The sequence below is a fragment of the Venturia canescens genome, chromosome 3 (genome assembly GCF_019457755.1).
Source record: "Venturia canescens isolate UGA chromosome 3, ASM1945775v1, whole genome shotgun sequence".
NCBI classification, from domain to species: Eukaryota; Metazoa; Arthropoda; class Insecta; order Hymenoptera; family Ichneumonidae; genus Venturia; species Venturia canescens.
Window position 1 is genome coordinate 11,711,922 of NC_057423.1, and position 18,098 is coordinate 11,730,019.

General features: G+C 38.1%; 1 protein-coding gene across 2 annotated transcripts in view; it reads left to right on the plus strand.

Annotated features, from left to right (window-relative positions):
- The window catches only part of LOC122407411 (metabotropic glutamate receptor 2-like), a 99,200-nt gene that overhangs the window by 48,354 nt on the left and 32,748 nt on the right, over positions 1-18,098 (plus strand). For both annotated transcript variants that reach the window (XM_043413583.1, XM_043413582.1), the window contains one exon: positions 3,303-3,445. In XM_043413583.1, the coding sequence (XP_043269518.1) occupies positions 3,303-3,445 (143 nt within the window). The remainder of the gene's footprint in view (positions 1-3,302; positions 3,446-18,098) is intronic.

Below are 18,098 nucleotides of genomic sequence, written 5' to 3' on the forward strand. Positions count from 1 at the left end.
GTTCGACGAAAATCCTGTTGGTAAAGCATCGACGTTGAAAGAAAGCTGTATATGAAACAGCAGAAGTAAGAAGTTGGAGAGGGTGACCAGAAAAAATCTTTCGACCATAATAAACGTTGATGTTTTTCTTTATTACTTTTATACCCTCTGTTTTTTCCCTGGCCATGCTGATGATGCTCGGACATTAATTCTCGTTGTGCCATGATTTCTCAGCAGAGTCTTATCAATATTTGACACTCGCCATTTCGCAGCCATCTACGCGTATAAATGTCAATTGTCATGGTTTGCAATCGGTAAGTCTTCATTGAGACAGAAGAGGGATGAAATAACGAAAGATTGGTCTCCAGAAACCCTTACGAAAAAATCCTCTGAGTTCTAGACTTTTTTTAAAATCAATTATTGACTATGACAACTGCATACAAAAAGGTGTGAGCGAAACTGGGCCACGATGAATCGCAAGCACAGAAATAGGTCGCTAATTGTTTCGCGTTCTTTTATTCATTTTTTCTTTGTTTTTAAAAATCGAATGATCAATAAGCTTTGAATTAAAAAAATTCGGGACACGACCGGACATTTTTTTACTCCTAAAACCATTTTGCTGCACTTGACCAGCAGGGGAAGGGCAGAGAGATAATAAATAGTAAAAGGTTAATAGCGCGATCGCGCGGTGAGCGTTTTCATGCCAGGAAGGCAAACAAAAGGTGGAATATAGAGGGCGTTAAAATATTTTCAAAATTTCCAACGTACACGAAGTATTCGCAGTATAAAAAGCCTCTAAGTAGCAACGACAATCGTATATTTCGAGGATCATACAGCTCTAGAAATGGAAAAAGCATTACGAGACGGTCGAGGAGCATCGCTGAATTCGAGATATAAAGAACTTCTGAAAAATATCATTTCCTGGACTTGCAGTCCTCTAAAAGTGATAAATGGAATATAAAATTAAACGGCTTTATCCACATATATTTATACATAGCGAATAAAACGCATGAGATCGTTGAGAAAGTGTAAATACGCTGCTGCTCCCACGTATGTATTTTTTATATTTACTTGATAAACCCTTTATATATCACGTAACACGAAAAAGCATCTATGTCAGCGAAGGACTTCCAGGACAAAAAGTACAAGAGCCTCGGAGCTCCATTCACTGGCCTGTGTATACTTTTTATTTGGAAGGACACACAAAAGTCCTGGTTTGCCGAGGTGAAAGAGGTCGCTCCTTGGGGAATAAGCCCAGAAAAGTCCTCCACTAGCTCCCCAAAAGAAGCAAAGATTTTGTGGGACGCTTCTTTCACGTACGCGATCCCTCAGCTCTGTCCAAAGTATATGGGCTGCTCTACTGACAGTTAACTTGAACTTTTTCAGTCTAATGTGCTGCTTTTTGAAACGCGTGTACTCGACTCGAAGGCTCAACGAGATATTTAGTTGTTTTTCTGTTTCGACCTCTCAACAGTCCGATTTAAAATTTCGTTCGATAAAAAAGGAACGACTGTTTAAATTTTTCAAATGAGAAAACTGTTTTTTTTTCGCTGCAGTTACTTTTCGCGAATGTTTTTTCTCAAAATTGGATTTTTGTAGCTTTCAAATGGTCAAGAGTTTCAAGGAATTATCTTTACTGGTGTGCATTTTATTCTCATATGGTGTTCATATGTTTACATTCGCGAAATAAAGCCCTTTTGTGCGCAGTCCATTGTCTCGAGCATTTTTTAGCATTTTTTAGACACGTAAAAGAATGAAGTTTGCTTTATTGTTACTCCGACTCGTATCCGCGCTACGCTCCATTACCTCTCTTACTTCCACTCTCATTCTTTACCGCAAAGCCTCAGAGGATCCTTTGAAAAATACGTGTGAGTACGACCTCGAGGATTGGAAGGTAGGAGTGAGGGGGGGCAGTGCAGCGTTCGCAGTGTGTGCTTAGAATTTGATAAATTAGAAAACCGATCGAATGGGAAGCACGTGTAATGAAAAAGAGTTATCGAGACCATTGAAATAACGGGGGCAGCAGCAAATGCTCTCGCTTCCCCCCTCATCGAACGACTCAGAGCTGTATCATGCCTGGAACTGTAACTTCATTGTTCTCTTCGTGAATAATGAATTACAAGCTCCTTTTGAAGAGTCTATTAATTGAAGTAATCGCACGTGATGATCGAGGACCTTTATGTGTTCGTGACTTCCTTATTCTCCACCCAAATTTCGGCAAAGTTGTATAGAACTTTCGATAACTACTCTCCAAAACTTTTCGTATATTTACAGTTCGTACAATTATAAAGTTCTTCTTGCTACGCGAATTTAGTGCACATTAAAAAATTAGTGTTTCATTCACCTTGGCATAGGAAGTGGCCATGACATGAGCCAACTCAACAGGTGTTACGATACAGTTTCGCACCACACCCATGTTTGGTCTTTGCCTCAACCGATAGCAATAACCTCGTGTCTCGTATATACACATGACCTTCGATATCATTGTACACCGTACGATCGTAGAATAAGGCGATACATTTATTCGAATTCAATTGAAAGTTGAGTTCAACACATTTTTTTAGTAGAAAAATGCCATTCGACTGAATTTTCTCTTTCTCTCAAGGGTACATTATTTTATCGTTATCACACTGCGAACTGCGAGATGAAAGTTTTCAGCAATTGCGAAAGGGACGCGATTTCTCCAAGTATATTTCTATATATAAATTTGTATATATCGCACACCCAACGAATGAGAAGAGAGAAAAGCGATGTCTGTCGTATTGGAAAAGCTTCGATCAAACTTCAATCGCTTCTGGAGTTTGAACTGAGAATGTGAGGAAAGTACGGACTCGACGACGAGGAGAGTCGAATAAACTGCAGAGGTGGGATATGAAGCGCCGGGAAAATTACTGCGCGGGAAGAAAATTGTTTCGCTGTTTTGCCACGAGCGACACTATGAGCCTGGAATAACATCGATTTTCACGTGCCCTTGTGAAACTATTCTAGAAGCAATTAAAAGAACGTACTTCGTATTTCTACGGATACTCGTGCACACTTGGTGACACGATTGGAAAAGTTTTTCACTGAAACACTGTCCCATCGAACTCGGGTGTTGCTGCACCGCTGTAAAAAATACGAATATTTTTCTTTCATCAGCAGTGAGAATCCTGCGATAATAAAAAAACTACGTAAATCATTCTATCAAACGATTTTTTTAAACGAACATTTTCGCAAACCCTGCGTCCAATATCTAATTTTATTTCTATCCTACAGTACTTTGCACACTACCAACGTATTTTTTTTCCACTAATTTAAGGTTCATCAACCTTTCGTGATTGCAGGCTCCATAAGCAACATTGACGGTGCGGAGTATCACTGCAACAAGACCGCAGTTCGAAAAGTCATCAGCGGAGTCGTGGGAGCCGCGAGTTCCGTAACATCGATTCAAGTTGCTAATTTATTGCGTCTCTTCAGGATTCCACAGGTCAGTACAAAAATAAAATTTCCCGTTCGCCGCGACGAAGCAGAGTCACACTACAGCCAAGAAATTGAACAAGCCGAAATTATGCTGGCTCAGGATTCCACTATCGTTATTATATATATTTCATGGAAACGGTTGAACGCTAGATTTCCTCATCGATTTAGCATTTATATTGCACAATAAATATGATTCCTTGTTTCGGCTCAAGGGAAAATTCGTCATTTCTGCCTCCGGATAACGGTATCTCACATCTGCTGGTAATCGTAATTCGCACATACGTATATACTCGCTCGTGTAATATGCGAAATATAATGTAATATATAGAGGTCCTAATATTCTACACACGAATTCGATTAGAGCGAATACCTCTGGTGATATCGGATCCGTTCTTCGATTCTCGTGGGTATACACCGGGTGTCCTAGGTTCTGAGATCAATTATCAAGATCGGATACGCGACCGGATTTCGAGTTGGGAGAATCGAAAAATGTTTTAGATTGGAAGCGCACTTCTGATCACTTTCCATAAAGTGACGAGTTTGATGCTTTTTTCATCGGAAGGACTAGAGATTAAAGAAATTTGCATAAAACCAATCTCGTAGGGTACAAAATTTTGTATGAAAACGTCCTCGGTGATATTGCTCCATTTTCGGTATTTTCTTCTCGGGATCGATTTCAAAAACGTTCGCCAGTGATCCACCGAAAATGCGAGTCGAATTTCAGCTCACCAAGCCAACTTCTCTTATCGATATATCATCATCTCGTGGCTCGACCTGCACGGGTCTTGAAGATAATAACGACTAAATCCACGTGCTGTTCGACGATGTAAAAAGAAATCTCGAATCGTTTTGGTTTTAGCCTTTCGCGAAATCGATCGCGGTACATCTATATAGCCGATGAAAAGCCCTCGATTTAAGTAATTAAAGACTCTTCCGGAATTCATGCTATTCATAAAAACACTTAAACAGAACCGTTATATATCTCGTTCGAAGAGGCGCATACCAGTGATAATTATAAGCCTGCTACGAGAATATTACGCTTATAGATCTTCGCGCAAAAAATGTTCTATCAACGTGCATTCCACGTCGGAGTTATCAAGCCACAAAAAAAACCTTTATGTGATATCGGGGCGCGAAACAAAACGCGTTTCTCCGGAAGAAACGCCGAGCGTTCCTCGCCTTGTCCACATCGAGATACCCCGCGCACACACACGCACACGCACACACACACACGCGCATATACACACATGTACAGCGATTTTTGTACGAGAATCAGCGACCCGTGAAGCTTTATATATTGTTGACGACGCTATAGGAACAGGCTACGAGTTGTGGTATAAAACACGCTTCCAAGGGATCACAATGAAGGGGGTTATCAAAGCAATGGACTAAGGGTGCCGTTGCGTGAAATCGTTTTACCTTCTTCCACCAGCTTTTTATCTTATACGCCCCAGGCTCTGTTGCTTTCCGCACTCTTTGCCTTGAATTACAATCCTCTCAGCGACTTTCTGTATCAGCTGCATATATGCATGCTGTACATATGTACGAGTGATTAATTAATCAGGCGAATGGATGCTATTTGAGGCTACGACGAAATCTGGAAAGCGTGATTATTGAAGGATGATAATATTTTATGAATTCGGTTAATTAGCTCTGGCGCTTGATAGCAATTTAACGTCAAGGGATCTAAGGTAATTAGAATTTTCAAAAAATCCATTTTTTTATTGCATTTTTCGAAAATATTATACCAAAATTTTCTAAAGATCTGAGCAGTCTGAGCGTACTTTTGGGCGAAGTTTACTTGGCTGTCTGAACGCGCTAATATACGCACCGCTTAAACGCGTTCTTCTCAAAATTACGTTTTTGGATGGCTCCTTGATCAAATCTCCGAAACTATTCAACCGATTCTTACCAAAATTTTACCACATGTTCTTTATAATTATAGCTATAGCGCATATCATACGAATTTTGAAATGTTGAGTGTTATTATTTTTTTTTTGCAAAAAATGATGAAAAAAACGCGTTTTTTCGTAATTTTTGGAAAAATGGCCGCCATTTTGTTATTTTTGAAAAAATAAAAAATCGTATGATATGCGCTATAGCCATTTACATATTTAATCTAAAACCAATTTTTTTCTCCGATCATCCATTCCATGCAAAGATTTTATCAACAGTGCACACCCATCTTTTTTGGACCTGTCTTCTCCCTCGTTTTTCTTTACGAAAACAGAGTAAAATAAAAAATAAGAAAAAAACTTTTTTGTGTATTTTAAGAGTGTCTTTTTAAGGCCTAACACTTTTTATACCCATATTTATAATTTAAACCGGTCAAAAAAATTGTGAAAACAGTTTTGCTCCTTAACTGTCAATTTCATTGATTGAACACCAGTGCCAAGTTTATTTATGTTTTCGATCCTACCATCGGGAACCGGGCGCTCTAACTAAATTATCAGAGACTTTGAAGAAAACGAAAATAGTGCCGATTCGAAGACATTTTTCAATAGTTTTCGTCGTTATACTGCGTCGATAAAATAAATGAATTTTATAAATTCTTACGTCACGATAAAACAACACGAATTAGGATTCATAATTCGATTTGTTCATTCTTCAATCATAACCGACTTTGTGGTAAATTGTATCCAAAGTGAAAGTGGAATCGTTGCAGCATTTGAGAGAATTCCGAAGTGGCAAAAGGGAAGGAAAAGATCAAGGTAATTAGTTGGACGTCGAATTTAAAATGCGATTCAAACAGAAAGATGAACTCTGAAAGTTGGCATAAAAAATGAAAGCCCCATGTCTAATGCATCCTGAAATTTTCAACGCAAAATTGATACGTAAAAAGCGTTGAGAGACATTTTTGCTGAGAGGCTTAAGAAATATGAGTAATCGTAAAACTCCTCCGACAGCTTGCACGAGCTGGCATTCACAATGCTGAGTTCGAATCTCACGTAAAACTCCAAAATCTCGAGTGTCATAGAGAATATTTGCTTCGCAGCGTACACGTTCCTCTTAACAGATAAATGTACGCCGTATACATATTCGTGACCCGAGTCAGCGCGTTTTTCATTGGAGAACGCAGTGCAAATCTTGCTGCCTTGAAATTTTATTATGCAATCCTCATCCCCGTTGAGTTGTCAGTTACTCAGCGAGAATAACATTTTTTTAAATGTCATATATGACTGCATAAGTTGGTGAAATGCTAAAGTACCAACGTCACAATTTAACAGATCACGAGATGAAAAAATATTTCATTTCTTATGATTATTTTTATCTCATCTCACTCGGAGATTGAAAAACCTTGAGATATCAAAACTTCAACAAATTTTTTGTCTTTTTTTTTTGTAGATTTTTCAATGCATCGTCGATTCGAGACTATGACGATGAGTCTGATTCGTACGTTTCCTGGACGGATGACAAACGTCCTTCATGTTTTGTTTACCCGTTAAACTTTGTGGGAAAGTGTATCGATTGCCAACAAACATCCGAGTATGCTCGCCACAGTATATTTACTTGCCACAGAAACTGATACTCCGAGAATCTCAAATTCTCATTCATGCGACCCAGCAAAGGGCAGTTGGAATATACATGGCTTTTCCAATAGTCAATAATTTACGGATTTAGTCACGTTTTATTCGCGTGCTGTACGTTTGAAATTCAACCGTATCGGGGCGCATTTAATTCGAGGTAAAAATATTTCGAAGTCTCATTTGAATCGAATGAACATTTTAGTCTTCTCAGACATTTTTTTCCGAATTTTCATTAATTCTGTACAAGTACATAGATTTTGTTTCTGAAAGAATTTCATCGTCGTACTTTATCAAGTCACATTCACAGACTGGATAAATTCAATAATCGTCTGTAGGAAAGATTCTCATTCTTCGAGCCAGTGAAATGAAGTATTTCTCTTGAAAGAGAGAATCGAATAGTCACGCATTTGTACGAGTCTGCGAGAAGACAAAGAGAAGTCGTGAATCGGTTAGTTTCAATCGCCACTTTTTTTTTGCGAGCAGGAAAAAAAGAAAAGAAGAAAATTTGATGAAAGGAAAATTGAAAAAAAGCTGCGAGTGCATCAACGTGGAAACGTGGAAAAGTCGTTGAACACGAAGCACCCGCGTATATCGTTTTGCAAGAGCTCTAGCCAATGAAGCAACAAAAATCGTGGCTGAGAGAAAAACTTTCACACGCGCAGCAATGCTCCGAACAGCAGAGTGTGCTCGGACTCGAACGAATGCAATAGTCTTACTTTATTGAATCGAGACGACCTGAGGGAGTCTTTAAAAACATTTTATCCTAACAACCCCACTAGCAACCACTCGAACGTGACTCGAATAAACTGCCACGAGATTCAACTCTCGAAATATTCTACCGCGTGTGCGATATACCCGAACGTCCAACTTCGCTGAAACTCTCCCTGCTCCCACTTCTCCGTGTGCTCTGCTATTTCATTTCAAACAACTTTTGAAATCTGAACCACTCGCGGTTACAGTTATTCATATTTCTCAACTCGTATTGAAATGAAAGCTCAAAACATAGCTCGAATTGTAAGTGATTCGATTGAATAACATGCAGACTCCTCGTGAGTTTAACTGCGAGATTCGAAGATGAAAAATTTCGAATGAAAATCATTGTGTCCCCTTGGCCGGAATTGGATGGTAAGAAAACGTTGGAAAAAGATCCGAACATTCTCAATGACTTTTTATTCTCATTCGTACCTCCGTTACGCGATAAATCGAATCGCGCATAATGCGCAGAAACCAATGAGAAAAACATTTTTGTCTAATGGAACGTTCAACATTGATGTACTACGTCACATCGAGAATTGAAGAGCACGAGAGAAACAACGGTAGAAACATTTCTCAAGATCAGGCCACTTATGGGCCTGTGAGCCGCAGAAGCTACACGGCTGTGTATCTGACGTAAACAAGGGCCCAAGGTGGTTGGAAAAATATTAGATAAAACGAAAAGGGAGCAGTGTCCTTTTCATTCTTTCCGTACCTCTTTCCTCATAGCGTAAGCTCAGAAAAGAGACAGCTGCTGGTGACACTCAACCATTCAAGGGGATGCTCTTATGTGTCCTTGCGCACGGTGCCCCGTGTGATTCATCATCGAAGCTTTAACACCTTGAAAAGTACTTTTCCCTGCTCTCGTGTGCATTTCACGAGAAAATGGCAAATGTATTTTCCCAGGTGCGAGGGTACGAGGGAAAGCTTCCGGAGATGAGAAATAAATGAAAGGAGCAATATCTGAATGAGATAAAAAACAGAGTTCTTAATCGACATTAACATCCGCGTAGCTCGTTACTCATCGCGTTCCATTTAGTACTTTTTTCAAGAAAAAAAAAACCTCCAAATCTTCGTTTTTTTCTGTAATGGAAAGTTCCAATGGATGCAAGAATGAAATTGTGAAAAAGTTCAGGAAACCGGATAAACACAAAAAAATCATAGGAAACACGTCGCTGTGAGAAATATTAAAGAAAAATCTGAAACCCTTGAAAGAGTGCTTCGTAGAAGTTTCACTTTCTTGCCGACTCACTGCGGCATCGAAAAATGGAGTATCTCGTTGGGTGTTGAAACAAAGCTCCTGAGAAACAAAAGGTTACAGATTCGTGGCACAGCCTCACAAAATAAACAGTCTTTGCTCTAGTGCATTCTGCACACTCCATGATTCATCAGTACATATTTTTACCTCCCTATTCGGAATCCGAAAAAAGTAACGTTCTTGTTAGCCGCTGCGCTGCTTGATTGCAAGATTTTTTCTGCTCGGGTTATTCCGATAAGTATGGACTATTCCTTGGAAAATAATTTCAGCTGCATTCCTCCATCGCGCTTCGTTGCAATTTTGTTAAATATTTAAGAATATCCAGCTTAAATTTCTTTTGATCATGAAATTCCAAGAATTTTAGCAATTTTATTCAAGTCCGAAGGGCCGACAAATTTAAATTTCAATCTCGACTTCTGTGAGCACGAGAAAAAAAGTAAAGCCTTGTATTCATAAAACGAATTTAACATTCACGAACCACTTGAATTATTCTCGTACTTAAATTGCTCGTATGTAAGTGGTGAATTGCCTGGAAAAAAATTAATTGAGAATTAAAACACATGCAATGTGGGCGACGATAGAAATCGCAGACATTCGGTTAAAGTCGAGGTTTCCATAGCGTTGCACTTTTTCTTATCGCGAAGAGCAAAAAGTGGTATATTTAGAGAGGATTTTTCGTACTTACTCCGTTGGTCTGGAACTCATGCATACAAATCCAAGAAAACGAAAGGGAAACGAATGCAGATAGCTGGTGAAAAAAAAAAAAACGAAAAAACGAATGGAACGAGGGTCTAATAAAAAAAAACCTCAAAAGCTCGACGACGAGAATCCTCGAGAGATTTTTCAGAAGAAGAAAACAGCATGAACCAAATCCAGGTAACAAGCTTGAGGTAACGAGAAGCAATACGAAATAAAGAAATGCGAATCCAGACGCTCCCGCGGTTCGTGTGGCGAAAGAGCCTCTAAACTGTCTTTTCGAGGCAAAGCGACCGATGAGCATTTCTATGCAAACGTGCAAGAAGTCAAAACCATTTGGTCCAAGTTCCTAGAGTCCTTGAATAGCACCGCAGGACTGTGCCTCATATTTATTTTCAGCTATTCTCCGATATTCGGAAGGGAAAGCGAGTTTTTCTCAGTCTCTTCTATTGCTCCAACGTCAAAAAGTTTTTCGCACGTTAACATAAAACACAATGACCTGTGGGTGCGAGTTTACGGTCGCCATAAACATTGAATTTATCGTATCGTGGCCATTTCGTAAATGTTTGCAGAAAGGATTACACGTCGAATATTTATTGATGGTTTATCATTGTTTACAAATAATTGATCGATTCTTGATAATTAAAATGATTGATCGTGCCATTTCGAAGTGTAATATTTCTCGATCAAAGGGGAAATAATTCGAGCGGTAAATGTAATCAACAAACTCGTGCCACGGCTCTGCAACGATCTTCATCGTGCTCGCTAATAATTAGTAAATTGATACGTTTACCATTTCAGTGATCACATTATACGATAAATATTTAGCACTGCTTTTCTAACGTTTTTAGTCCTTTCCCTTAAACGATAAATTGATTATGGATCTCGTGAAATGAACAATTTCGTCATTTTATATGAGATCGATAACGAATTTAGGTGCTATCAATTTCATCAATTTTCATCGTTACTCGATTGTGTGGACTGTGACAAATATAACAATAATAATGCGCTTCGGTATTGAGACCCGAGGGAAACAGAAATTACGTTGTAGACACTCGAGCCAGAATATACCTGTGGGAAATTCAGTAATACGCGTCTAGTACGAAGTCACGTGTCGTGTTGTTCGCCAAGCCTCTTACTAGTGCTGCTACCTTTGGCTATCGACAAGAATTTCGAGGCAGAAATTAATCGGAAATTGGGAGGTTCGCAGGGATGAAATATGCTTGATATTGCACCCTGGCTACACCATAGATTTCGATGCCTCAATTTTATCAAGTATTTTAGTCTGCCGCGAAGAAAAGGAAAATCGTTTGTCGGTGAAGCTCGGTGGAATCTCTTCAGAGAAACGAACAGGGTTTCCCTAGTGAATATTCTTCTTCGCTACTAAAAGCCCGCTCTTGAGGTTGCATCATGAAATATTTCGTCGTTTTTTTGGATGATTTCTTATCGCTCCAAAGGAAAATAACTTATGAATAAGGAAACCTCGTTCTGAATGCACACTATTTATCGTAGAATTTTCAATAGCAAATGCAAATTAAGGAAAACAGAAACACGAGCGTTTTGTAACGATGCTTTTACAAGCGAATTATTTCTATGGATAAAACTCATATAAGAGAGTTGTAAATTAAGCTCGGAAATTCCAGTTCCTGCGGTTTATTTTTACATTATTTTTTCATTTATTTAATGAGAAATAATGAAACGTCGAATCTGTGATACCTGACAGAACCTCCGACACTTCCCCCTCGCATCAAATGAATTAAATTTTCTCCCTGAGAAATCGAAATCAGCTATTGTGAATTTTTATTTTAGGAGTTTGTGCGGAACGAACAAAAAGATTGCGACTCCCGCACCAAATTGATTTCACTCTGTCATAACGCTCCGATGGAATACAGCATCACTGACAAACTCTGCATGGGGAGATCGATTTAGGCGTGTATTCACCAGGTCGTGGTATACAATCGTCGAAGCTATGTACCGTACAATATTGGATCTAAGAATAGATAGAGCATGATATATACATTGCTAAGTGTATACAGTGCACATTATGTCCTGTTGCTGCTGTTGATAAACGGGCGTGTTTTCGACGTTTGCGAGAAATGAGAAGACCGGCTTTAATGGCGTTTGAGACACGACGGTGGCACAGAAAGGTCGTCATTATATTCTCGGATGTCAATTACCTTAGTGCGAACGAAGGAAATTAATAAAGGAGAAACAGATTATTTTTTATTTCCCTATGTTTTCAGAGTTTCCGCACGGTACGACATTTGATAACTAGCTCATTCTATTGTTGAGTCGATGTATTTGATCAAATAATTCGAAAAATTGCGCTGAATTACTCGACAACAAAATATCCTTGAGTAAAATATGTACAAAAGAAAAATATCTGAATAAAAATATCCTGAAATCGCAATATTCCCCATTCAAAAATATTCCAGCAACGATATTGTTTGATTGACAGGGTGAAAAAATTTTTTTTTGAATTTGAATTGAATTGAATTTTTGTTTTTTATTGAAAGTTTTCAGAATGTTATCATTTCACTCGGAATGTCCGGGTAAGACTTGATATTCAATAAAAATCAATATAAAATTGAATTTTACGATCGGTATGAAATTGTAAACTTTTTCCATAATGAAATGAATTGAAAAAATTATCTCGACGGCTTAGGCTACGTAGTGATCGGAAACGATAGAAGCTTTAACTCGAATATCCGAATGAAAGGACTCAAATTTCATTATTTACTGATAAAATTCATTACCAAATTTATTAATTAAATTAATCTGATGCTTGTGAGCTGAAATAGATTTCTTCTGGGTAAAAATGTCATATTTCATCTCGTGATTACGGGCATTTTAAAACCCTATAACTTATTGAGTTAATGGAAAATGCCAGCCCCCTCGACATAATACTACTCGCACTATAACTGAAGAAACGATTTCCAAGCGGAAGAGAAATTCACTGTCGCTTTTCGAAAAAATACTGAAACTGTATAATTAACAAACAGAAGTACGTTAATAAAATCTGCACAATATTTATTTCCGTACGAAAATCGTAGTGCCTCGAGGACACTACTGCTGAAGGGATTATGCTGGAAGATATTTTGAAAAAATATGGTAATGGTCGAAAGAACGATGGAAGCTCGTTTTTCGAACGAGAAAATAAAAATGCTCGATAAGCTCTGCCATAAAATAGAATATTTCCGAATAAATGAGCATCGGACCAACTGCGAGTCGAACACGTCGCACTAGAATTTGAATAGAGTTCGGGGCTACGGATTGTTCGTTTTTTTTTTTTGAGGTGACTGAAAGTGAGCCCGAACGAGATAAATATGTTTGGATAAAAGCAATAACGCCGAAGTAGTGATAAGCGAACAAATGTTTTTAACAATCTTGCGTGGAGGAAAAATGACCGGAAATAAAGAACTTTTCATATCGTCAAAAACACGCGTGCAAATGTGTGTTGCGTGTTTGTTTTCCTCTGCATGCGCACAGCTTCGGAGGATTATATTTCGAATTTATGCGATACACGACACCCGGATATGGCAATTATTGTTTATTGAACCGATGCTGCTCCGGCCTCGCAGCTGCTGCCCCTGTCTGAATGATAGTCCACGTTTCCAAGCCATATATTCTGCACAGATTTCAAACGTGATTAGCGATCTTTACCACGTCTGGAGTGGCTCTCACGTTTGATCATTAATTTTTTTCTCCTCAGTCGTGTGCATACAAAATTAGCGAGAAGCCTCAAAACAGTGGCTCAAAATCGTCGACACATTTTCTCATTTCCGACGGATATTTTTAAATTTGTGGAGGGAGTGAGAATTTTTCGCTGATTACGAGTGACGTTGAATTGTTACCGAAAGCTCACGTTAATTATGGAAGCGCATAAATCCCATGTGACAGGGCAGAACGTCGAAAACTTTTTACACTGTTTTGCTCTTTCGGAGATACATCGGGGGTAAATATCAACCCGAAACATACATATTTCGAATACTGAATACGGGAAGCCTTCGTATACGATCAAATCGAAGTCGTATTGTGATTTATGAGCACAATCTTGATCAATATGACGTATGAAACAAACAGCGAAAAGAAGGTGACAGCCTATATAAAAACACAACGGAAGTGTGAGCTTCGATCGAAAGCCATACACGTGGAAATTTAGTAGGGAATCAAAAATTCGTTCTGTTTTCATTCTCTTATTCTATTGTTCGTTGTAATCCATTACAGAGATTTTTTTGACATCTCTATATACTGTAACTGAAATAATAATTCTGTTGGAATTTCCATTGGGAATGTCGAAGACTGAGAAAAAAAATAAATGATCCAACAGAAATTGATGATATTGGAAGATTTTTCTTCATTCAACTGCAATATTTTCGGAGAGAATGAATGTGTAGTTAGATCTAAAACAATTTTGGTAATCCAAGCATTTTTAACCTTGTGTGATAATCATATATTTTATTGGCCCCCTGTAATGCCACATTTCGTTGTTACAATGATTTTTTTCTCGGTGAAGAAACGAGTGCTATAAAAAAAGCTGCGATTCGGTCTACTGAGACCGAATTAATCCGGAGCACGATTAAGGCAATTATTGCTCGGCTTTAATGAATAAAAATAGTGCTTTTTTCTTTGAATTTTCTGATACTCCTAACGGTGGCACCGATAACAAAAAACGTTTAATGAGTAAAAGGAGTGAGCAAAAAATAGCCTGTTTGTTGCTTTTTAAGCTGCTTTACATAATCCTCTTCGGCTGAGCTTCTTCCGAAAAAGGCATTCAAAGTTTCGTGAGGAAGCTTTATTTTTCCGAGAAAAATACGTGTTAGCCCACGCCAAACAGCTTAAATTTACACGTGGCTGATATTTGAAAAGGATTTCGTTGGTTTACCCACCGTTTTTTGCTCTTCTCGTAAGGTCTACAACAAATAAAACCGTGAGGTATAATCGGCTGAAAAAGACTCGTGAGAGGAAATCAATATTTCATGGGGTGAAACTTATTCGCTCATACCGATTGCCATGTTCCGATAGGGCGCAAAAAAAACAAAATAAATGGTACGCCAAGACCAGGATTAGCATTATTGTTATTTTTCTTTACACTTCGTGTATTCCGGTAGGAATAAACGTTCTTTTTCTTCTTCCTCCTCTTAGAATGTAGTGGAAAGTAACGATTTGAATTCGAATCAAACAGGCTTTGCGAGTTTCTCTTTACAAAATTTCGTGATCGACGTAACTGATGTATAGTTTCACAAATGACAGTCTTCCTTCGGTCCCATTTATCATATTTCTCAAGGGAGATGATAAGTCCGTGCATTATCGTTGCCTTGAATTTTCACCCTCACTTCTATGAACCGTTTTGATTGGCTGGCTCGAGTTTGCAAAGTAATCACAACGCTTGAATGAGGTGAGAGTGAAAGTGAAAGTAGCCGTAATAGATCTCCAGATTATTCGCGATTCTTGAACTATGAGGGTGGGTTATATCGCAGCGAGGGTAGATTTTGTAACTGGGAATTTGAACGCAATTCGGAGAGGTAAATTGATCACCTTTGTTCATCGGATCGCGATTAATATTTCGTCGAGATTGTATCACAATGTGAAAGTCAGCTAATAATAATTGGTATTTTGTTGAATCAGTAAATTCTCATTGAATAGTAATTAATACTGCAGTATGAGACGCATTAACATTTTGTATTTTTTTCTCTCGTAAACATCGTTAAAAAATGTATTTGTAAAAACTGTTACGTTTCAATCAACTATTTTATGTACTAAAGTTCTCTGTTTCAAGGGAAACAAAAATACTGGAACGACGTGAAATCCATTTGAAGTGATTTATTGATGGCTCAACCGTTTGCATTATTTTACGTATGCTTGTTTCGAGGTAAAATAAAAACGATTTCGTTATCGTTTTTTTTTCTCACACGCAGGTAGAGAGCAAAGAGAGCAAATCAATAGCTCTGATTCGATTATACGAGTCAAAATGATGATCCGAAAATTTAAGGTTATCTGAAAAATCATTTGGCTTTAAAAGCCTACGTAGATTCGCTCTTCAACCAGAAGTTTCATCGAGGATTGAACGAAAAGAGACGAAACAAAAAGAGATGAAAATTCGAAGGACGACGATTTTCATGGACGTAAAGAGGCACGATGCGCAGGCTTCAATTTAGTTTTACAGAACTGTCGATAGGATATCCTGTTGGCTGTCCTTGTCGTCGTCGTTGACATCGTCATTGGCGTACTATTTCTTGTCTTTCTCATCGTCATTGCAGAATGTTGGGACCCAGCTGCTTCCATTTCATTGGAGCTGTAACGTTATTTTGTTCGCGACCAACATCGACTACACACAAGGGATTGCCAATTTACAACTGAGACAAATTTCAACCTACGTGCGTCTGGCTTGACCACCGACACGTTCGACATGATTTTCCTTCATTTCGTTTCATAATCCTCAACGCGCCATCGGAAACATTTATTTTTATTAAAACCTCACAGGATTGCTATGAAGAAAAAAAGCAGGAAAAAAAACAATTTTATTGACCACACAGCGAGAGCGAATGAAGCGAAATTGCACGCGCTTTGTTTCGAAATTGTAGAAACTGACCCACCGAACAAATTCTTTTTAAATGGATTCGCTACGCCAAATTTTTTCCAGAGTAGTATTATTAACAGAATCTGCTCAAACTTTATAATCAAAATGCGGTTTCGTGTCGATGTATTTTGATATTCAATTCATCGATATTTTCTATTATTTATTTAATTCTTCATTTCATTATTTACAAAATTGTAGAGAAAACTGTTGAAACGAAACATCATTTGAACTTCGTTCAATTGAAAGCGCGATCGACTAAATTAAACATCGAAATACCATTTCCATAAACAAATACGATATTTCGAGCATTGTTTGGATTCGACTTTATTCCGTTTTCAAATTGATATACTCCGAAACATATTCCAATTATCATTATAAACGAGAAATACTCCAGTAAATGGATTTACAATCATCAACGCCATAAAAAAATCTGAAAAAATCCTGGTGGATGAAACGGAATCGAATTTTTGGGCCAAATGTCAGGTGAATGCGAAAAAAAAAGTTAAGTGGATGGACATACGAAATTTGCGCGAAAACATTGTGAATAACACGACTATAAAATGGCAGAGCATAAAGTAAAATTATGGACGAATAAACATACGTGTTTATGTGTACATCTACGTAGACATGAAATTCTCATAAAACTCTATGGAAGCTACACAAATATATTCGTTTATAGTGCAAAAAACACAGCCATCGAAATTACCGTTTGTTCGGTACAACAGAAGGTGAAACATCGAAATTTCCTACCCTACAAACATTATACCACACCTTCTGGCTTCTGTCAATCGGACATAATAGACACGTGAATCAATGTTGACTGAATCTGATAAAATGCAATTCTGGTTATTTCATTGGATGACGCGACCATGGTCCTGGGACGCTCTGGGAACTGTAGACAATTCTGTTAAAGATTATTCAAGAGAATGAAACGAGCTGGATTGATTTTTAAAAAGTTTTTTTGTTCATTAATTAATTGTGGAACTAAGACGTATGTGGGTGTTTGCAGAAACATTCGTGCTGTCAAAATGAAATTGAGAAGAGAAAATTAGTCGTTTTTAACGTGTGGAAATTGTTATGTAAAATTCCATGGCACAATCTCCAGTTGAGGATTGAACAAACGATTTGCTTAACGTCTTCTTGCTACAAAAGCTCATTTCCTGCTAGATCCCAACGAAAAGTTTTTATCGTTTATGTAATCTAGGCGATTTTATCAAAATGGGGGGAGCGCAGATTGAGGGTGACAAATATAGGTGACCGAGGGCGAACTTCGGACAGGTCATTTTTTCCAGCAAATAAGTAGACGAAGAAACGAGCATAGATCTCATAACGGTATAAAAGGAAGTGTTTGAAGATAAGGTTGAAAAAATGAGGAAACGCTCTCACATTTTTCGACGGACATTTTTTATGGAGACTTCCTGAGCCCGAGTCCATCCATATATTTGCAGATTTTCATAAAGTCACGTTTCCAGTCCAATTCTTATTCGAAAAAACGGTGCAATTTACCGGTGAATATCTTTCCGAGGTAAGTTCTAAAAAAATGTTCATCGGGAGCGAATACATTTTCGCACCAAATAAATATTGATTCGCCGGTAATTCACCGGTGTGCAATATTTTATTTCAAGTTTTATATCGAATTATCCAAACTTCCGCAATCTCTGAAACGCTTCCAAAGCATTTTCCTTCGAAGCAAAATTTCTTCTCCTCACGATCTTTTTGTCTGTACGAAACTGAGTAAGCTCTCGTGAAGGCAGACTTTAGTATGACACGTGGGAACGGGTATATCATGATTCAATTCCCATTAATTCGTTCAAGGCGGGAGCTATTACCATTCTAAAGCATATTA